The following is a 23,576-nucleotide window of genomic DNA, read 5'->3' on the forward strand; positions in this document are numbered from 1 at the left end:
GTTCCCTTTACCTGTGAGCACGTCACTTCACTCTTACCTGACTTGTTCCTAGTCTAAAAGGAGATGAGAGGAACAGTAATTGCTATAGTGTTTGTGCATCTTTGGCTGTAAGGAGTTTGCAGAAACTATTGCATCCAAACTGGAGGGTTTTCTCTTTTTGAGTAGGGATGGGGACTTGATTTTGTTTATAAGGAAAAACTATCAGAGGCACAGTTAAGCAGAAAGGAAGAGCAGAAGCAGGAATGTATTCTGACTGAATACTTTGGGGGAAAAGATTATGTGTTATCAGCCTCATACATAACTTTTTCTCAATAAATCTCAAACATATACAAGATAGAACATGGATAAATGATTTGCCCAGAGCCACCAAGTCAGACAGCTCCATCTAGGAACTAAGTGTGCTGAGTCCCAGTCCAGTGCTCTGTTTTCTCCTTCCCAAACTCTGTCCAACTGAGATATTCAATAAGCATTTCTGCACTTGCACACAAATGTATTCACTCCCTGCATGATTATTACACACAGAGGGCCCTGCAGGAAACTACATGAAAAAAGCACAGGCTCAGCCAAACCAAAGTCCACTAGGCCTAAAATATGTCAACATGCTTATTGCTCTTTCCTTTATTGATCCTGACCCTTTTAAACTCTTATAACAGTATCTTAGAAGCAAACTGAGGGCCCCACTTTACATCAGCTGGGGGAAAAAAAAAAAAAAAAGGTGAAAAAAGGTGTGCAGAAGCCAACAGAGTGGAAAATATGTTTCATAAACAGAAAGCATGGGAATGCTCAATATCCTTAGTGACAGTAATACAGGAGAGGGAATGAGATGTCTCACAGAAGATTACCTCGGAGTTTGTAGGTTGTTACTGTTTGCTTTCTAAACAGAGATAAATTAAAGCAGGTGCATTCAGAGAGGCTCGCTGGGGTTGTTAAAGCACTGTAATAACTACATTGGAAAGCTTTTTACAAAGGGCTACTCTGCAAACATATGCTTTTGTTGCCTTGGGCAGTCTTGAGGTAGAGAAATGAAAATGCCGAAGAGTAGATGAATGATTTTTTTTTTTTGTCTTACAAGTTTGTTTTTTTTTTCCTTTCGTTTTATGTTTCTGAAGTTCAATTTTTAAACTGACAACTCAATCAAAAACATAGTCTAATGTATTCTTTATGTCCTTTCAGGCTTGGGGAACAAATGAAATTCTTCTTGCAGTCCACTATTTCCTTTTAGAAAAAAAGACCTTTATTCTTTGCCTTCCTCTTCTGTTTAGAAACAGGTATGAATAACTACTTTAGATGTACAGATTTAATTGTTAAAGTTATAGAAGTGATTAATCTTTGACAGCAAAATCCATTTCTCCAGTGAATAATATTTGAATATTTGCACTCAGTATCTTCAACTTACATTAAAATTAAGCAAAACTAAAACAACCAATTAGGTGCCAAATATGTTTCTTTACTGAGAACTCATTGTATGATTTCTAAATGTTAAAATTATATAATGTCTTAATGCTCTTCTACATTGTTAATCTGGGGAACACTTATTTCTTCTGATGGTATTTTTGTTTGCATAGATTTGCATAAGGCTATATTAATTTCATCTAGTCAGCTTCCAGAGACTTCTGTGCAAAAGTCATAGTTGCGAAAAGTTACAAAAGTCTGTACAATTTCATTTTAGACCTTTTGCTGATTTTTATTTTTTTCTCCAAGAAATAGTAGTTTTCATATCAGATTATTAGAATACTGAGATTGCATTGTAATATGAACATAAATCTTTATTAGAAAGAAATTCTAGAGTTTAAAAAAATCCCAATTGTTTTTCTTTCATTTGAATATATTAAATATTATGCAAAGTATATACCCTCCCAGAATATACAGGTTTCAGAAGAAACTCTGACACTTGAAAAGCTTAAAGGGCAAATAGTCATAAAACACAAATCAGATGTGAAAATTTAAATGCACTTATATATTCTATACAATGTACGTCCACTATTGACTCGGTACTACTTTACTGAATAATATTTGGTTCTGCAACAGCTTCTTTTACCCATCAGACTAAAACAAATCAAAAAATGCAATACAAAATGCAGTCTCTGAGATATACCTACTTCTAGATTTAGGCCATCATTTTTCATGGTAGTGATAAGCTTATATGGATGCATGCAGAAGGGTTTGTGTTGTTCACATAAAAATACAGTGATGTGTTGGCAGAATCACACATCATTCTCAAGGATGTGTATTTCCTGAAGTTGCTGATACTTAGTTCAGCGGCAAGTTCCTAATTATTTGGAAGTACATGATGCATTAGTATTTTCTAACCTACAGAAAATATACATTTATCAAACTAACAACCAAGAAGCAATCAATTAAGAAATATTACAGTTATATCTTTTTCTGCATTTTGATTTTCTGTAAAAATCAGCACAGCTACCACATAAATTGGTAACCTTTATGCAGAATTTAGGATGTACAAGGTTCTCCTTCCCCTCTACTCCACCCTGGTGAGACCACACGTGGAATATTGTGTCCAGTTCTGGGCCCCTCAGTTCCAGAAGGACAGGGAACTGCTGGAGAGAGGCCCACGCAGGGCAACAAAGATGATTAAGGGAGTGGAGCATCTCCCGTATAAGGAAAGGCTGAGGGAGCTGGGTCTCTTTAGTTTGGAGAAGAGGAGACTAAGGGGGGACCTCATTAATGTTTATAAATATATAAAGGGTGAGTGTCACGAGGATGGAGCCAGGCTCTTCTAGGTGACAACAAATGGTAAGACAAGGGGTAATGGGTTCAAACTGGAACACAAGAGGTTCCACTTAAATTTGAGAAGAAACTTGTCCTCAGTGAGAGTAACAGACACTGGAACAGGCTGCCCAGGGAGGGTGTGGAATCTCCTCTGGAGACATTTAAAACCTGCCTGGACACTTTCCTGTGTAACCTCATCTAGGTGTTCCTGCTCCGAAGAGGGGATTGGACTAGATGATCTTTCGAGGTCCCTTCCAATCCCTAACATTCTGTATGTCTTCTTTGTTGGAGATTATATTAAAATGTCCTTCTTCTACCAGAATCTTTGTCTGTCTTTATTTTTGTTCCTACCCTGTTAAATGTAAGAACACTACTAAATATATATTGAATTAATGTTTATACAGCTTTGTTGAGGAGAGCAGGGCTGCCATCCTGCCTCCAGCCAACCCAGCTAGCTGGAGAACCAGACGTTCCAAAACTTTGCTGAGGGAAGCAGCTGTCTTTTTAGGTTTTCATTAACATCTCCATTATGGTGAATTTATTCAAAGGTGGCCAAAAGAGTACTACTGGTACAACATTTCATTCCTTTTGACATTGAAGCATTTCCAATAACTTTTAGTAACTGATGAAGAGAAGGATCTCTATGGTACCCTGGTATGATCTATGTGACACTGCTACTACTTGATGATTACATATTCAGTGTTTTGTTCTCAGTTTGCTGCACAGCTAACTCACTAAGAGAAAAGATTACTTGCTCTCCTGTTTCAAAATTCTCTAGACTTTTTTTGAAATGTTGTAAAACTGGTGTGAAACTCAATCACTATCAGCAAAGCAGAACATGATTTGCAAAATGGTTTGAGATTGATTATACAAAACACATAAGATCTTGGGCAAAAGTGCATCCAATAATAGAAGAACATATAAATATAGAAAAGCCATATAAACAAATGCAAGGCCTTTCTTGCTTCTTTTGGAATTTTCATAATATTATATGGACAGAAAAGTTTGCTCATTCAGTACATAATAGTCTTAAGAAGTATAGCATACACTTTCTTAAAAAAATGCCTCTACTCTTCAAAGTTTGCCTCTTGGGTCCAGGTTGGGAAGCACCTCAGCACGTCTTTGATCCCATCTCTTGCTCAAAACAGCGTGATCTACTAGGTTTCTTCTTCTTTTCGTTTTCATGAAAGCATTTATTGCTTCCAGAAAGTTTGGTTGGCCATAAGTGAACAAAGTTATGTGTGTTAATAATCTATCTTCAAATAATTTCTAGAGTAATTTGAAATAACCCAAGCATTTACCACAATGAAAAAACAATCAGTGACATTTATTTGTAATGGTTTGACTCCTGCCTAAGCCACCTCTAAAACAGTATTGCTAAGCGCAGGGATTCTCATGCATATCTGACTGCTCTCTATTCACCATAATATCTAGTTGCTGGTTGGCTAAATGTTTGTATGGTAAATTCAATTTATTTGTTATCTCCAGCCAGAATAAATCCAAATATCTCATTCATGGAGATTTCTTGGTTAAGTAACTCTACAGTGATGGATATCATACAGATATTTCCAGAATTAAATTATGCCAGATATTGTGGATCATCTCATCTCTTATTTCAAGGCATTTCCAATCCTTTTATATAGTTTATTGCAGGAGAAGATAGATATCTGCTGGTCTTCTACAGCAATATAGCATAAAAGAAAATAAAATAAAAGATGTGTAGATGTGGCACTGAGGGACATGGTTTAGTGGTGGACTTGGCAGTGTTAGGTTAATGGTTAGGCTCAATGGTCTTAGAGGTCTTTTCCAACCTAAACAATTCTATGATTCTATAACAAAATATTAAGATCTTGTAAATGTTGCCTATACAAAATATCCAGCTGGAGAATATGGTTGCCAACAAGATGAAAACCTGGGAATGCCTAGTTAGATATAGCATGCTTGGTAGCACTATATAGAATGTGTTTGTCTTTTCAAAGTCCATTTTTAATAACCACAACAGCCAAACTTCTGGTTTTAGATTATTTAATATTAATCACTTTTATTGTTGTTTAAATCAATGTTAAATGATCTTTTTCTATTTTTTTTCTGTTTTGATTCCTGCAGTGTTTACTTTGAAATCTCACCAATACAGCAAGCAATGTAAACTAGATATTTATAATAGCTACTTTACACACTTTGATTTGACACCACCACAGTAAAATTGAAGACTTTCAACTAAAACTTTGTTTTCCCTTTCTGTTGAGGTAAATCTCAGGGGCCACAGCTGAGATTTTCTAAAGACTATTTTCTGTTCATTTTTTGAGGGTAGCTGAGGTATATCATTTGACACAAACAGTGAACTAAACAAATATTTGTATTTGTGAGACAACAGTGGGGTTACTCAAATGCATTTATACTGATATAGAATGGAAATGAAAAGGACTACCTCCAATACAATAACTACAGAATTCAAGGATTTTCACCCTTCCTTGACCTGTGGAATCTGAGAAAAACAGTCTTGAAATCTTGGAACTCCTTATAAGCTTTCTCTGAAAATGCTCCATATTTTCACCTATGTGAGTGTAAATCAGTAAGTCAAAACAATCAGTTTAAATTTGGAGTGAGAAAAAAATCAGAGTGGAAAATTGCCAGATGGCAGTGTCATGCTTGAAGAAATGCAAAAAGTTACTGCTATTTATATTTAACATGGTTCTAAATAATTTCCTTATCTCTTCCCTGAAGTGCAGGGTTTGAAAGTCATTCAAGGAGCAAGACAAATTCAAAATAATTCAGTATTTCCATGTACAAATTGTTCAGCCTGAAGTGAATACCCTGGGAAAGAATATGTCCTTGGACCTTTGTGTCCAGTTTGCCATCTATTTCTTTACAGGGACATTTCCTCCAGAAAATGTAGTCCAAAAATCCACCCTTTACCAGAAGTTTGAGGAAGATGGGATCAGCCAAGGTATCTTTCAACCATTTAATTACTTATTTAAGAAACAGCATATATGTGTCTATGTAAATTATACTCCTACTGATCACAGTAGTATTTTTTCTGCCTTTTGAAGTACAGAGTGAGAAAACCATGTCCGTTATTTTGGGCTTATCTTTTATTTAGCATCCCTCCATGTTTAAGAATTGTTATGCACTGTAACAACAATAGGTAAAACAACTGGAGAACTCTGAATCCTTTGACTTCCTCCAGGTAATACAAGTAAAGTGATTAATTCTCTTGATTGTAGACCAGGATGTAATTTTGGTATCTGTCCTTTCCAGAAGTGTTCAGATTTTCTCTGGGAAAAGCTGGATCCTACTGGGTCAGTCACATATTGCAGCAGTATCAAGGGAGGAAGATACAATAACTGAAGGAATAATCAAGGAGGTCATGTTCAGCTCTGGATTCAAAACATGTTTTATGAGAATTCATTCCTTAGCTCTGAGACTAAATGCACTCTTGTGTTTAACATTGGCAGGGAGCACTGGAATAGCAGAATTTCTGAGCAACAGTTGATTTCCAAGTTCAGCTACTTTCAAGAAATGTTTGCTTCCAGCATTTTTGATTTGTAATGTTTGTGAACTCATGGGGGTTTTGTTTGTTTGTTTGTTTTCAATCAGAAGAGCATTAGAAGAGCCATCCAAATAGGATACACTTCTAATGCTGAAGTACTTTAAGTACGAATATCTACCGTATAGCAGTAAACACACCTTGACAATTTTAATGACTCAATTTGCAAAATCCCTCAGAGAATTAAGATCCTAAAAGTAAACCTAACCAGGCATTTTTTTTCTTTTGGCACAATAATTTAGATGTACAAGTTTGGCAGCTGGAATGCTTTGTTGAACTGAACAGACAGGGACATAGAAGAGGCTCAGTGCTGTTCATTTATAATTTAATTAATAGGTTTATAACCTTAATTGTGAAACCTTCTTCAACTGTGGGAATTTGTCTCAGCCCAGTTATGTGCATGTTTTTGCATCCATTCCAGAAAATTAGTAGGCCAGCATTCTCTTGCACTGGTAGACATAGGTCTTATAAACTACAACATGACAAACATCTGGATTTCTCTCCAGAGACAGCCCTGCTAGTGTAACAGGCAGTTGTGCAACATCCCAGGCTTGTCTACCTATAACATTTCATGAGGTACAGAATGAGTCGTACCTTTTAATTATGGAAATCAGATGCAAGAGAGACGTTCTTGCTAGATACTCTGGAAGTAATTGTCATCGTCATCCTTAGCACGGACAAAGAGAAGGCTTTCCATCAGTGATAAGTGGGACATATTGGTTGCTTCAGATCAGTTTGCTCCATAAGGTAATTGCAGTGCTCGGTAATATCAATGTCACTATAGCTTCTATCTCCCAAATGCTTCACTTAGCTGAAAAGAAATGAAAGAGCACCAAGGCTCTGAGTCCTTGCATGTTGCACTTCTCTTTTGATACCTTTCTGTCCCCCAGTTACAGCAACAGAGTGGTCCCAGACAAGGTCCAAGATGTTCTTCTGTGAGTTCTCCATGATACTTTTCACTTTTCCGAGTGACAAGTGGCCTGCTGCTGCCAGTCAGTTATCCTCTTCTGGGTGGAGATGGCTGGCCCTAGGCTAGGAGCACAGTTCAAATGACAAGTACAGGGGTTTTCCATTGTACGGATATGAATGAAACCATTTTTTCAGTCTGTTTCTCTGTTTTCTTTGTCTGTTTCTCTGTTCTCTTGTTTGAAGGTAGGTGAAAACCAATTTGAATACTAAGCAAAGGAGGGACACCCGTATCCAGAACATTTTAACTGGAAGGGAGTTTAACAACAAAACTGCAGCCCTAGCTACTTGGCCTTCTTGCTTTGTGTATTTTCTTTCAGAAGCAGTGTGGCATAGATGACACCAGCCATAAAGCTCTTCCTACAGAAAAATATGCAAGCCCAGCTCATTTCCAGTACATGATAATCATGAAGACTCCCAGGAGTGAACCTCTGATACTTTTTTAGCTAACGATTAACCTTAAGGCCTCCTTCTCCCTTATGCATTTGGATTAAAAGAGCAATGCAGACACTGAAAGTGGGAGGCGGGAGTTCATTCACTAACTCTATGGACTAAAGGGTTTTGAAGTGTGGAATTCTCTGACAGAGTTTGGACTGGCAGGCGAGGCAGTGAGGAGACTGATCATACTGAGGTTAGAAAAGAAAGAGAACTTCTGTCTTGTGATCGGGCTGAACTCAGGATGTTTGAGCTTCATCATGCTGCTTTCACTGGTGCCAGCAATGTTTGTATGGTACAGACGGCAGCTGTTGACTTTTCCATTTAGTCAGCTCCATACTCAGTTCTGGGGAGTCTGCTGTAATTAAAGAGTTTTTAGTGTTTTCTTATACAGAAGTCTAGTGTTTAGAGTGAGTCTTTACTTATGAAGACCTTAAGAGTATATTTGCGACTCTATATTTGTATGACCCTGAGTAAGTAATTCAGCCACAGTTTTACTTCAGTTTTCTAGCCTGGAAAACAATACCAGTCTCCAGAGGGCTTGTGTCAGGCTTCATGAATTTGATTGAGATTTCTGGATAAAAGTTTTTTGTTTTGTTTTTGTTTGTTTTTTGTTTGGGTTTGTTTGTTTATTTTGGTTTGGTTTGGTTTGCCTGCTTTTTTTTTAACAGGAGAAAAACAGTATGATTCATGTTCTTGTTAAGCCATAAATTCTCTTCCTTTATTTTGGATAGAGAAAAGATGTGGAGAGGTAAAATTTGCCTGTTAGTCTCATTTTGTATAGGCTTGATACCTGTGTGTTTTGTTAAAAAATTCTCCAGGGCAGAAGCAGGTAACATGGGTGTGTGATTTCTGGGTGTCCCGGGTAGCAGACGTCTTGGGACAGTAACCTATTAAGTACTGAACAGGGACTGGCGGCAGCAGAGCGGCAGCATGCCTCTCCTCACCCTACACAACCAGCAGATTGGCTGGACTCCACTGCTGGTACTGGGGTATCTCTTTTACCTCCTTCTGGGAGCTATGGTCTTCCAGCTGCTGGAGAAGCAGGCAGAGACCCACTTTCGGGACCAGTTCCAGCTGGAGAAGCTCAAGTTCCTACAGAACTACACATGCCTGGATAGGAAAGCCCTGGAGCAGTTTGTACAGGTAAGAGGAACAGGGTCTCATTATTTTAGTTCAAGCACTATTTTGGTTAGGAGAAATTACAGTATTTAGAACAAGCATGTCATAAATTGATCTGCTGTCCATGATGTTAGAAGACTAACTGTAGAAGAGAAAGGAAGAGGCTTCTCAAGCCCATTCATAATACTCTTTGTCTTGATCTTTTGTAATTTTTCTTTTCTCAGTCATGAACTCCCAAGATACGCAAATCTGCTAATGCACTTTCAATTGCAATAATTTCCACTTTATAATTTCCAGCTCTTTAATTCATTATTACATGGGAATTATACATGGGAACAAAAACCAAGAATCAAACCTACAACAAGGAAGTTGCCCTACCACCATACTTCAGCCCAAACCTGTGCAAATTCTGCCCTTTTCTACCAGAAAATTTCTACTGCCTTTGAAGGTGGTCTTGCACTTCATTAATGACATCTTCAATTACATTTTAAACTATTCCTCAAAGCAGGCTAGAGATAAATTATGAGATCCTTCTTGGTATTTTTATAGACAAATCCTCTCATTCTCATATTGCAAGAACTCAACAGAAATCCTTTAACTATCACTTTCTTCATGCTCTAAACCTATCCAGTTTCAGAGCTGGGTGCCTAAATGGTTTGAACTCTTTCTATCAGGTCATTAGACCTGTTGGAAACACTAAACATGCTGCAAGTTTTCACTGTCCAAACCAGAGGATTACCACGAAGGTATATGCTTTTGATCAACAAAAAGTCCAGATTCTGTAAATGGATTCAAGCAAATAGTGACATTCAGATTACAAAGGTAAAAGGAGGTGCCTGAACTTCTTTTTACAAGGAGAATTTTCTCATTGCTAACACTTGTGGAGCATTTGGCATTGGCCAGAAAATGACTGGGGTTTTCAAGAACTTACATACCTAAAAATAACTCTGTTTTTTCTCAGCTTCACCAGTTGGTGATGTTACCTGACTTTCCCTTAGCTCTGTCACAGATATGGTAGACAAGAAAACCCTCATTCTCATTCTAAACCAATTTGGGATACACCATTGGATTGAGAAGTTTAGTTAAATCTCCAGTACCCTAGAAACTTCAGGGAGGGTTCACAGATGTCCAGATTCTCCTCTCTCTGGCTCCAGTGGAGCTTTCTTAGCACTGCCAGGCAACCCAGACAATCACATGTTGCTGTCTCTCTGCTGAATCACATACATTTCACTTGCAAAGTGTTCCATAGAAAAAAAGAGCTGGGGGCACTAGTTTTATCCTCTACGATGAACCAAGCTTGAAAGGACTTATACTCGATAGTCCTCAGGGTAAATGTAAGTGCAGGTGCCCTCTAACTCACCTGCCATTTATAAGACCTCTTAAGAAATTTGCCCAGCTCTTTTTTACAGTGGGGAATAGAAGTCTTCCCATATTAAATCTCTAAAACTAATGCAGGGAAGATATCATCTATGTGCACTTTTTCACTACTTGGTTAGGGTGGCCTGTTCATCACGTCAGAAGTTCCAGTCTGAAAACTGACAGCATTCCTGCTGTGGTGAGACACAACCACTAGATTCAATCTGCTCAGCTGACAAGTAGAAGGTGTCTCGTCTTATTGCCAGTTCTTTAAACCTAAATCCTGGAATCTGAGAATCAACCCAGGCTTTCTTTTTGCATATCAATTAACACTAATAACAGAGTTACCACTTATTGGCTTGATTGTGTATGGAAGCAAATTCTCACCATTTCATGCCCATGAAGTGCATTGGCTCTGTTTGGCTAAAACTGCCAAGCTGAGAGGTGGTCCTGACCTGCAGCTCCTAAGCTGAACAGCCTAGAACTTTGGGGGAGTGCAAATCCAAACTCTGTGATCTGATGTGTCTCTGCTAAACAAACTTTGGTCAGGAAATGATGCCATTCTGACTGCATAACTGAGAATTAGGTTCATTGAGTAAGGAGAAACCTTTTTTAAGTCCCTGTTTTCAGTATGTCCATGCTTTTTCTACCCCAAAGGAAATATAGTGTAAATATTGACCAAGAGGACCAAATCCTTGTCTATGACCACAAGTGGCTGCAATGTGTGTTGAGGGGGGGACAGAAACAGAAATGGCAGGCATCTTTTATTCTCTCCATACCCTACTATAGTTTTATGTAGGCTTCTTACTGTAGATTATCACAGTATCACAGTATCACAGTATGTTTGGGATTGGAAGGGACCTCGAAAGATCATCTAGTCCAATCCCCCTGCTGGAGCAGGAACGCCTAGGTGAGGTCGCACAGGAATGTGTCCGGGCGGGCTTTGAATGTCTCCAGGGAAGGAGACTCCACAACCCCCCTGGGCAGCCTGTTCCAGTGCTCTGTCACCCTCACTGAGAAGAAGTTTTTTCTCAAATTTAAGTGGAACCTCTTGTGTTCCAGCTTGATCCCATTACTCCTTGTCCTATCATTGTTTGCCACTGAGAAGAGCCTGGCTCCATTCTCATGGCACTCACCCTTTATATATTTATAAACATTAATAAGGTCACCCCTCAGTCTCCTCTTCTCCAAACTAAAGAGCCCCAGCTCCCTCAGCCTTTCTTCATAAGGGAGATGCTCCACTCCCTTAATCATCTTTGTTGCCCTACGCTGGACCCTCTCCAGCAGTTCCCTGTCCTTCTTGAACTGAGGGGCCCAGAACTGGACACAATATTCCTGATGGGGTCTCACCAGGGCGGAGTAGAGGGGAAGGAGAACCTCTCTCGATCTACTGACCACCCCCCTTGTAATACACCCAAGGATGCCATTGGCCTTCCTGGCCACAAGGGCACAGTGCTGGCTCATGGTCATCCTGTTGTCCACCAGGACCCCCAGGTCCCTTTCCCCTACACTGCTCTCTAATATGTAATTTCCCAACCTATACTGGAACCTGGGCTTGTTCCTGCCCAGATGCAGGACTCTACACTTTCCCTTGTTAAATTCCATCAGGTTATCCCCCGCCCAACTCTCCAGCCTGTCCAGGTCCCGCTGGATGGCAGCACAGGCTTCTGGCTTGTCAGCCACTCCTCCCAGCTTAGTGTCATCAGCAAACTTGCCAATAGTACACTCAATTCCCTCATCTAAATCGTTAATGAATATATTGAATAATATTGGCCCCAGTACTGACCCCTGAGGCACTCCACTAGATACTGGCCTCCAACTGGACTCTGCACCATTGACCACCACTCTCTGGCTTCTCTCTTTAAGCCAGTTTACAACCCACCTCACTACTCTATTGTCTAGACCACACCTCCTCAATTTAGCCGTGAGGATGCTGTGAGAGACTGTGTCAAAGGCTTTACTGAAGTCAAGGTAGACCACATCCACCGCCCTGCCATCATCCATCCACCTTGTTACATTCTCATAAAAGGCTATGAGGTTGGTCAAGCATGACTTCCCCTTGGTAAAGCCATGCTGACTGCCCCTAATGACCCTCTTATCCCTGATGTGCCTTGAGATGACACCAAGGATAAGCTTTTCCATTACTTTCTCAGGACAGAGGTGAGGCTGACCGGTCTATAATTACCCGGGTCCTCCTTCTTGCCCTTTTTGAAGACTGGAGTGACATTTGCTTTCCTCCAATCCTCGGGCACCTCTCCCGTTTCCCAAGACTTGGCAAAAATGACGGAGAGCGATCTAGCAATGACTTCAGCCAGCTCCCTCAGCACCCGCGGATGCGTCCCATCTGGACCCTTGGATTTATGGATGTCCAGACTATTTAATTGCTCCCTAACCCAGTCCTCATCGACTAAAGCAAACTCCTCCATTAACCTGGCTTCATCTGGGGTCTCAGGGGTACGGGGCTCCCCAGGGCAGCCTCCGGCAGAGTAGACAGAGACAAAGGCGGCATTCAGCAATTCTGCCTTCTCTGTGTCTTCTGCCACCAGGGCACCCACCTCATTCATCAGTGGGCCTACATTGCCTCTGGTACTAGTTTTATCTGCTGTATATTTGAAAAAGTCCTTTTTTGCTGTCCTTGACCCCTCTCACCAGCTGTAATTCTAAGGAGGCCTTGGCTACCCTAGCTGCCTTCCTGCATCCTCTAACAGCAGCCTTATATTCCTCCCAAGTGGCCAGTCCCTGCTTCCATGACCTGTAAACTCTCCTCTTCTGCTTGAGCATACCGAACAGATCCCTATTCAACCACACAGGCCTTCTGGCTCCCTTCCTCGACTTCCTACACGTGGGGATGCTCTGATCCTGAGCATGGAAGAAGCAAGACATTGCTTTTACTTACTGGCTGCTTCTGCTCACAAAGCTAACAGCTAATGTACACCAGCCATTCAACAGCTGCTCTGTTCGCATTCGATCCATAACCATTACCTGAGGTGTAGGTGGAAAGGAGCTAGGAGACACTATGACTGGCCCACATGAATCTGTTTGTTTAGGAACGATTCTTCTGAGCACCAGGATGCTATTTCTTTCATGAGGTTGTACTTAAAAGCAACCATCATACCAAGAAGTCTGGCCTTGTCAGACTGTCTGAAGTGTTCAGTGTTCAACATTACTTATCCATGGTGGCTTTCAAGATGTGAACGTAGCTCCTCTGAACTCTTGTGCACTGAAATGGATAGAACTGACAAGCGTTCCTTACAGGGTTGAATTAAACCTCTGATTGATTTAGGCATTTCAAAAGACTCACACCTCAGTAGCTTCTCTGTGTTCTTCTAACCAGTAAATAAAATTGTAAACTTCAGATAATTACACAAGTCAAATTCTTCCCATTCTAAGAACAAGCTTTTAATGGATAATGTAAAGTTCTTTGTCACATTGAAAAGAAACTCTGCTGGCACTTCGGTCATAACAACACATGAAGATGCCTAGCAGCCCTATCTGATGGGCTTGACCAATGCTGTAGGATGTTTTACTGAAGGAATAACATGAGCTATTAAACTTAGGATACTCAGTCCACCAGCACAGATCAGCTAATGTTGCAGAACTTAGGCAGAATCGGATACTTTATAGAGGGTATGTTCATCAGATGAGCAATCCTTGTGGCACTGGTCCACATTTGAAGTAAGAAAGAATATCTTCTTTGGTCTCATACTCCTGGAATCAACTAAAGCTGGGGTTGCTGTTGAAACCTACCCATGTCTTGCATCATAATAAAGTATATAGAAGAGATGAACAAGTAATTCCTTCAGGCATTTGGCAAAATGATGAAGGCTGTGACCTGGACCTCAACATTGGTATGTAACAAACAAGAAGATTCTTGAAACTCCAGCTACTGAGCAGAAGGTAGCCAGTCTCTTTCAGACGAATCCTTAGGGAGAGCAAGGGAACACAATCTTCCCTAAGGCAGCTAACATGACATTTGATGCTTAAATAGAAGAAGCATTTCTTTTGTACACAATAGTTTTGGTGATCTGGTAAGAGCTATCTGGAATAGCCAAGTATATTTCAATAGTTAATCTTTCAGACTAGGAGAAGCCTGATATTCATTGAAAATTACTAGAAAGCCACAGCTGAAAATAGTAATTCATCCTCAGTAGTACTTACATGGAGGAAACAAATAAGCATCTTCCCCATGCCCCTCCCCACAGATACATACATACATTTACAGAATGACAATGCTAGGGATTGGAAGAGGCCTCAAAAGGTCATCTAGTCCAAAATTTACACATGCCCAAATTAAAAACTAGAATTAGATTACTAGACTAGGGAAGAAGAGGGATTGCCTTTATTTTTTACGGCATAACTTCATTTTCCCTGTCTGATCACTCTGGGGGCTCCCTCCACTCCCTTCCCCTTAACCTTCAAGTAGTTATGGAACCAATCCCACTTCAATAGCCAGTTCTCCAGTGACAAGAGGTCAAATTCCTGACCAGGTCTATTTCCACGTTTCACTATGTCGGCGCAAAGCTATGTTAGTTGAACTCTACCCTGTTACTTGCATCATTTATTGCTCAAGATGGAAAGCAATATTTACTTCTCTTTTTATTTTTCCTGTTATTCTTTCTGATTTGGTCTAATGGGTTGCTCATCTTTGCTCCTTTCTTTTACCTCTTCTTTCTCAGGTCCTCATGGAAGCATGGGAAAAAGGAGTCAGCCCAGAAGGAAACTCTACAAATCCCAGTAACTGGGACTTCAGCAACTCCTTCTTTTTTGCAGGAACTGTTGTCACCACTATAGGTGAGGTACTCTCTTTTCTTATTAATTGGAGTTTCTCCCAGCTGTCCTGTAAAGCCCCCAGAAATGTGCAGTTGGTGGACAGAATACAGCTGCAAGACAATCTTGACTATTGTGGGTTATAGTTTTCTATTGGTTCCCAATTATACCTGTTATTCTTGTGTATCCAGCATATAACACCTAAAAAAAAAAAAAAAAAAAAAAAGCTGAGTGCCTATTGGGTACATGACATCTGATTTTGTACATGAACAGCTTATCTTGAGGTTGCTTTAAAGCATTCAGTTGCACTGACCACAAAATCAGAGACCTATAGAAAATTACAATACCCTTTAAGAGTAATATTTTTCATGTTAAATTTTGTTAGCAATAGTGAATGCACAGGGCTCCATCATAAACTATGACAATTTGTAGGCAGATTTAATTGCACAAAATCGAAGGATCACAGGTCCCTGAAGCTTGATGGAGTTGAGCTTCCAAGACTATGAACTTCCTGTGTTGGCCGGCAGCCTGATTGTAAAGCCTTTTCACGTAGCTGTTTTCTTCTTTTTTCTTCCAGGTTATGGTAACCTGTCCCCCAGCACAGTGGCAGGACAGATCTTCTGTGTGTTTTATGCCTTATTTGGAGTGCCCCTTAACCTGGCTTTCCTTAATCAGCTGGGGAAAAGCCTCAATGCTCACCTGATCACCCTGGAAAGATGGGTGCAAATGCCAGGCCGTGCCCAGGTACAATGTCTGTCTATCATTTATTCCCATTATTTTGAAACTGATTAAAGTTCTCAGATAGGTACTGCTGCTGCTAGATTGGGTTTCCTTGTGTGTGCCTACATTTTTTGTGAACGATGGCAATTATTTGGCCCTCTATATCAGAAAACTGATATACTCTTTTTATCTATGATAGCAATTTGCTTTTCTTTGAGAGACTCTAGATTTGCCTTTTTAAAACGTGACTCAGCAAAACTGTTAAGCATGCATAGCCTCAATTTTGATCAGGGTCCTTAAGCTCTGGTGACCCTAGCAGAATACACTCACATTAACACATTGCTGAATCAAGCTCTTATTATCTAGCCTATGCTAGTGTCTATCCAGAATCTCTCTCTACATTGTGCAAACACAACTTACTTTTATTGGCCTGCTAATCTGTCTTGAATTACCTTCCCTGACTGTGCCAGCAATTTAGGATTTGCTCTTATTTTCTTGAATTATAAATAGATACTACTTCTCCTTAGATATAGTTTATTAGTAAGCCATTGCACTAGTCCAGATGTACTGGAATAAAGGAAACACTGATAGCAGAAAATACATGAAGGTAATTTACAACCAAGTTACTGCTTGTTTCTGAGAAAAGTTTCAATTGATTGACCCCTTTAGCTAAGGAAAATGGAGATTAGGTATGTTGAAACATTTCATAGTTCTGGCACAACTTTTTTTCTCCTTTTCATTTGTAAAATCTCTGAGTCACTGCATTCTTACCTACATTGAGAAACCTATAAATGTACTGCCAAAGGTAGACTTGGTTTATATGAGCAAGAAGTTCTTTAGCTGCATAACCTATGTCTGTTTGCCAAATATATGCAGCTCTACCACTAGAAGGATATTGATGCTAGTACAGCTGCAACTTTTCTGAGATTTCCAATAGCACCTCAGGGATGTGATTTCTTTTTCCTTTTTTCTTTTTCACTCCTGAATTAACACCTCATTTCTGGCAGAACTCCTACAATCAGACAAAGTTTTTGAGCTGTATATGCTTGTTCACTCTGAAAAGCCTCTTCCAAGCAGTAGGTTTGTCTCCTTTTAAACACAATTCAGTCACGCTTTCGGAAATGAATTACAATCAGTTCTTCATTCTTGACTTACTGTCCCCTGCATTAACGTTTGTACCATAAAGTTCTTAAAAGCCAGGATAAAAAGTAATATAATTGCATTTCAGTATAAAATTTTACTATCTAATTAAATGCTATCACACTTCTGGAATGAACTAAATGAGAACAGATATCAACTATAATCATGCCAGTCAGTAATTCTCAAAGTGATATGCAAATGAGGTATTATTATACAGCTGGACAGATGTGGTACATAATACAGAAGTGATTTGTCAAAGTCACCCAGTAAGCTCACGCCAAGTTTCTCAAGCTCAGCAGACTATTTTATATGTGAGATAACATAGAGAGAGAAAGAAAAACATGATACCTAGACCTTCTACTTTGTAACAGTGGTTTGGTTTTTCATCTAGTCACAATAGGCACATGCATAGAAAATCATATTCTGGTTCGAATGCCCTTGAGGGCATTTTTTAAACAATTGCAATGAGTTTGCATCAGCCCACACATCACTAGTTGAAAGTTCACCAGAGTGTGTTCCCTGGAAAGCCATGAGTTCCTGATCTTCAATCCTAAACTTCAAAAATCCCATCCTGACCCATCCACTGACCATTCTATGTACTTACCTACTGCAGCCACCTATGCTGTAACTTATCTTCCAGAAGGCAGATGTTTGTACTGAGAGACATAAATCTGCCCAGTGCTGACAGAAAACAGTTCTGCTCTGAATGCTTCTAAGTTAAAAATAAAAGCAGCCAAAGTGACTTCACTTAGATTTCATCCAAACATATCTTTGGCTGAGCTCTTAGCAAGCCACTTTATAAATCTTTGGAAGCAGTCATGGTGAAGAGAACCCTAATTTGTTCTTGCCAATCTTTGTATATGAGTTATGCAGTACTTCGTGATTTTCCTCAAAGGCAGGAGCCAGTTGATTACAAGAGCATCTCCACTTGAGTTGAAATTGTAAAGTGAGTATTTAATTCCTATGGTTGCCATGATAATTTTGAAAATATGACTTGAGCATACTTAAAAACTCATTGCAAAAAGCTTTTAAATAAATAGTCATTTTTTACCTAATTTTGAGATTTTTTTTTTTTAAATTCATGTTTAGGTACAATATCTGTGTGCAGCATAAATGGCGAGGTCAGCCTGCAGTGCATGGAAACATTGGTTTATCCTTCCTTTTCTGGACATTGCTTCCAGCTGGAGAGTGTTTGTGATTCAAGAGTAAAATAGATGGAGCAATTTCCACTAGACAACTGCTCAGTTCTATTTAGCTGCCATCTTCCTTTTACCTTTCAGGTAGTTCAAACACTGGCAGTGGCCATCTTCCTTACCGCTGGGACCTTGCTCTTTCTAGTGTTCCCACCATTGGTCTTCAGTTACATAGAAGGCTGGAGCTATGGAGAAGGCTTTTATTTCACCTTCATCACCCTGAGCACCATTGGATTTGGGGACTATGTCATAGGTAATAAAGAAGGTGAACTGGATTGAACTTTGTTGAAATTAGTTACTCTAGTATAAAGTTAAATACAGAGAGCACAAATATCCATTCCACTATAAATTTGGCACAAGTGTTAGCTGAGCCAGGCTGGTAATAATGAGCTAATGTATTATATGACATGGGCATTTTTCTCTTGGCAGCTAAGCTGAGAGTCACCAAACTCATTTCACATATGCCACTGAACACTTATTCAACAGTGACTATATTCAAGCTGGTACAAATGTGATCCATGAGTCACAGGTAGAATAAAAATTATATCTGTCAGCAGTAAGCCTCTGAACCACCCTCTCCTAACACCGATTTGTTTCAGCAAGTGCCTACTGTTCCTAATAAGAAATCATGTCAGATATGAAACGATCAGTACTTACAGCATGGAGAATATTACTGAGAACCCTGGGATGTCTGTGAAAGAAAACAAACCCAGTGAGATTACGTAGTCTTCAGAGATCCAGGGTGAGACACACCAGGGGCTATTTTCCCACCCACTTATTTGAACAAATGCTCTTACTACATTATGTATAGTGTGGTTATTTGTTAAAAACACTAGGGTCTCTTACTTCATGAGTAGTAGCTCTCCTCTCCTAGAGGTTGTAACTATGTCCCAAACAGAGATAAAAACCCATTCCATCTGAATCTGGGTACTGTGGAGTTTCGTGATGATCTGGATGATTGAGACTAAACGGATGCCTGCTGTGCTGTCCTGTGCCTGCATCAGCTGCACAAATTGCCCATGTTGTGGAAATATCAAACTGGGGATTAAGAATCCCATAACCATTTACTTAAAATGGCTGCATTTCCAAATAATATTCTCCAGGTGATTTTGAACCCTCGTTACTGAGGCATATCACTCTACTAAAAGCAAACACTATATATCACTGAGCTAGTAAACCATATCCATCTAAATCACCTGAGATCCCCTTGAATAAAACATGGCTAATATGAATTCAACACTGAGTTTCCAATATGTTTTTTTTTTCTTTGCCAGTGGCTAGAAACACTTGATTTTGTGCATTCCTGGTTAAAATCAGATGTGGCTATTTTTATGATATAGCTTCAGCTTCAGAGATTTTAGACCAACTGTGATAAGCTTAACCTAAGAGTTGAAACACAAAAAAAAAAAAAAAAAGAATGCTCATAGATCACACAAACTTGTTAAACATGCACTTCTGCAGGGAATTTATGTCGTCCAACAGACCAAACTGTCGAGATTAATATGCAAAATTTTCTGGATTTTTCAGGCACAAACCCCAACAAGCACTATATCCCAGTCTACAGGAGCTTAACTGCAATTTGGATTGTTTTTGGATTGGCCTGGCTGGCTCTGGTCTTCAACGTGGGAGCTGACTTGATGGAAAAATTCCTTCAGCTGAAGTGGCACCAGCCTGACTTAAACTTGGCAGAAGGAGCCACGATCAAATCAGAAGATGAACCTGAGCAGCCTAGAATCCACATCCCGAGCTGAGCAAGGTACACAGAAAGCTGTCTTGAAAGCTCATTGTTCATCTGTATCTCACACTAAGCAAGCCCTGTGGATAAAGGACTAAACCACAGCTGGTGGACTGTTTCCTGTGGAGGAAATGTTTCAGATGCTCTGAAATGTCCACACACTGTGTGGGCATCAGCCAACTAAAACCTCGAAAGAAGTAGTCCGCATGGTAAAACAACTGCCCCAGGATTCATTTTACACTTCTCGCTCAACAAAAGCAATTTCCCCTGAAGTAATCAATTATTGTCCTTTTTCTCCAGTGGAATTCAATTCTTATTGTCACTCATTTTCAAAAAATCCAGAGTGACTCCCTCCCAGTTCCAATGAGAAGTCATGTCACCAAGAATCTTGAGTGGAAAAAGTCAGGTAGAGCAATCTTTCTTCATTTCCAATCAGAAAACAAACAAAACCACAGAGGAATATCAACAGTAATGACCATATGCTTAATGACATCCAACCAATTAAGATTAATTTGCTGTTGTCTGAAATCAGCAGCTTTCATATAAAATTATAACACTTCTTTAATTCCTGGACTAAAATGCTTCTCTCTTAAATTGTGCAGAAAATATGTGTCTGTGCAGTGGTGCCTGGACTGTCACAATTTGTTTCAAAGAGAACTAACAGCTCAAAGCAGGTCCTTACCCTTATCTCAGTTCATTTCACAGTCACTTGAAAGCAGCATTTTAAATCTAAATGCAAGCAGACTTCCTTATTTTCAGCCAGATCACAAATATTAGTAGTCTGGCATTTGCTTTGGGCCAGTTCAGTGAAGAACTCTTCTGCACTGTAGAAAGCTGATGCTGTCTGTATAACTCTAAAGAGGCCAATGGTGAGCTTCTGTGCTAAATCTGATCCTCAGTGATGCACATAGTGTTACCCATGAGAAAGAAGGAGTTTGATTTTCTGACAGATTTTGTAAGTCAAAAGTAGCAGCAGCCATTTCCAAAGAAGCAGAAAAGCCAAAGGGCATGTAAGCACCCTATAACAGGCTTGTAGCTGAGATATGAAACTGTAGTCACACTCTGTATTAAAGTAAACTATACAAGCTTGATAAAACAATTATCCATTCATTGAGTACCATACTAGATTGTTTAAGATCATTATTAACACATTCCATGGGTATGATTGTAATTACATACATCCAGCTATTTATTCAGTGTGTTTATAACTCAAACTAAACATCAATTAATCCTTTTAAACTCATTTGTTAGTGGAGCTTTTCAGTAAAGTGTGAGTGAAATATGACTGCCATGTACAACTAGCCCCAAGCTACCTTACGGCTGATGGGCTACAGTAACATCAAACTTTCAGCTGCCTTTCAGCAGCTGTTTTGATATTTCATTTCGGGGAAGTGTCCATAAACACATAGACATGTGTAGTTCACAAATCTCTTCCCACATACTTTCTGAGGAGAGTCACAACAGATGGTTTTTCTTACATCTGTCTTGGTTCCTGTTTTCTTTGCTAGTTGATAACTCTTGAATAGTGAAATGTGGCTGCTAAAATCTGAAATGCTGGCATACAAGAGTGCCAGCTATGCTTTATTCAACTCATTTCAAAACTGTGGTTTTGAATGCTTATCCCATCTGAGATTTCCCTTATGTCTTACTGCCACCTACCTCACAGATTTTATCTCCTCAGTTTTTGCACTGATCTTCCTCTATGCCCTCAGCTATTCTCATAAATTTGTGCAACAACTTACTTTGTAGCTTCTTTCACTGAGAGCAGACAACTCTCTCCTGTCTGGCTTTTTGTATCTTTGCAAATCTCAGGGGAAACTTTCTGTCTCATTATTCTCTATTCCTCAGACATAATTTTGCATATGCACTTGTTAACATCATTACAATCACTGAAGTCTGTACACGCCATGTGCCAACACTACAAGCCATTTTAGGGCTGTTTGTGTGAAAGAAAAAAAACTGAAGTTCTACAACTTTTATATCTGCCCTATTCCCTTCACCTTGCCTTTTTCTATGCCTTACTTTATATAGCCACAGCCAGCCACAAAACATGCACTAGTCTAAAGATAATCCTATATAGTGTTTTACATCATGCTTCATGCCATAAAAAATTATAATGAGGTTTATCAGGGATATGCATGCACCGCTTACTGGCAAAGTGTTCGTTAAAATCATTCTCACTTGACATCTGACAGCAGGAAGTTTGGATTGTTTTTACTGTAGTCCAGAAAATTGCCCCTGTACCTGATACTGATTTAGCAAAGTAGCAGCAAGGTGAGATTATCTTCCGATTTTTTTGCTACTGCTGCTTTTAGTAAGTCTGCAAGTAGCTGCAGCAGTTCTCAAGCTGCCTGCCAGAAGGCTCAAAAAGATAACTTAAATCAAGCATATGGTCATGTTGGGACAGAAAAGAGAAAGATACTGATGACCTCTCCTGTATTACACAAGTCATAGAAATCTCTTGCTCACTTTGTCAATTTTTCAAGATCCTCAAAAGATCCTGAAGGTCATGCACATCCATAATCAAAGTTACTGTGAGATACACACTGGGAACACTGCCCTAGTTCTTGAGCGTGGATGGATCAAGTGTTTTCTAGTACCCTTCATTTAACAAAAAGGACTGCACAAAAGGGACTCTTCTGCTCTTTCAATAATCCATTTTACAAGCGGTGCAATCCTGCACAGAATGGAGATCACACAATCTGCTATGAGATGCTCAGCTCAGATGCATGAAAAACAGCACTTCTGAAAACTCTGATTGTAGCTTTGTAACCTGTTGCAGAAGTGATGGCCCAGGCAATGCTTGTCTGTGGTGTGGAAAAGTAGTACATTGTCCTGAGCAACTACCATTTGTAGTCTGGTGCAAGACAAGAAACAAACATCCTTCCAGGCCCTTTAAGCCTACTCAGCAAGCCCTTCCTCATCCTCAGATATACTGGTACCTTCCAGACAACACAAAAACATCATCTGCAAATATTTGAGCCAGTCACTTTCAAGATACATATATAGAAGGCTGACACACAATTGACATTTCTGAGCATACTCAAGAAAATCAGTCATTAAAATACTATACAATTCAGTGAAGTTTTATTGTTAATATTGATCTCTTCCTCTCCAAATTCCATCTAGAAAGCACATGCTGAGTTTTCAGTCTTGCTTGTACTTGCAAATCCTATCACCTGTAATTTTTTTATATAATACACCTTTAGTATAAACATTAAATGCTATATCTTTAGTCTATAATGTTTGAACATGGCTATACTTAGTAGTGTGCTTTGTATAAACTATCTGATTTTCATGCAATTAAAATGTCAAAATGTAGCTCAAATGTGTCTATTTCCTAATCTTAAATGGAAGAGGAAACCTGAGTATACATACCTTTTAATGTCTTTACAGCTTTTCTTTCTCATATTTTTCTTTTCCATTTTAAACACAATTCAGTAATGAATACCTTGAAAAAGCAGAGTTGAGACTGAGCAATGAGTCTAATATGTCTAGGATGATATCTTTAAACTGGAACTGGTCTATCCCTTGCATGTTGAGTTTTGCATTTTGCCAGTAAAACCATGAGTTTATGCTAATAAGCTTAAAGCAACTCCCAGAAAAACTTAAATTAGCACATTACCAAACTGTTCTGGTGGTATAATACCTGAATGCCACCTTATTTGTAATAGAACAAACACTCACCTGAAAAAAAAAATAAAAATCACACCACACTGTGAGAAAATATTTATATCTGAACAGCATATAAAGGCTCCCTGTTCAGAAATGTAGTGGGTTTATTTGCCTTTATCTCACATTCTGCAACAAAATAGATAAATTACAAGTGTGGTTTTTTTACTGGTGAGAGAACAGAGGGGAATAT

At 39.3% G+C, this 23,576-nt stretch overlaps 2 protein-coding genes across 6 annotated transcripts in view; both read left to right on the forward strand.

Moving 5' to 3' along the window:
- KIF6 (kinesin family member 6) overlaps positions 1-8,284 on the forward strand; it is a 166,227-nt gene extending 157,943 nt beyond the window's left edge. For 3 of the 5 annotated variants that reach the window (XM_065833155.2, XM_071806117.1, XM_071806118.1), the window contains exon 22: positions 1,174-3,052. In XM_065833155.2, the coding sequence (XP_065689227.2) occupies positions 1,174-1,190 (17 nt within the window). In that variant the 3' untranslated portion in view covers positions 1,191-3,052. Of the gene's footprint in view, positions 1-1,173; positions 3,053-5,602 lie in introns of those variants that run through there. The other 2 variants (XR_011738273.1, XR_011738272.1) reach the window with 2 other exon arrangements.
- A 63-nt stretch (positions 8,285-8,347) lies between these two features.
- LOC136099215 (potassium channel, subfamily K, member 16-like) lies at positions 8,348-22,978 on the forward strand. Its single transcript, XM_065833157.2, has 5 exons — positions 8,348-8,824; positions 14,833-14,947; positions 15,501-15,667; positions 18,064-18,229; positions 19,504-22,978. Exons 1-5 carry the CDS (start codon positions 8,612-8,614, stop codon positions 19,725-19,727), a joined length of 885 nt encoding a protein of 294 aa, XP_065689229.1. The 5' UTR covers positions 8,348-8,611; the 3' UTR covers positions 19,728-22,978.
- The last annotated feature ends 598 nt before the right edge of the window (positions 22,979-23,576 follow it).

Source organism: Patagioenas fasciata, chromosome 3 (genome assembly GCF_037038585.1).
Source record: "Patagioenas fasciata isolate bPatFas1 chromosome 3, bPatFas1.hap1, whole genome shotgun sequence".
NCBI lineage: Eukaryota > Metazoa > Chordata > Aves > Columbiformes > Columbidae > Patagioenas > Patagioenas fasciata.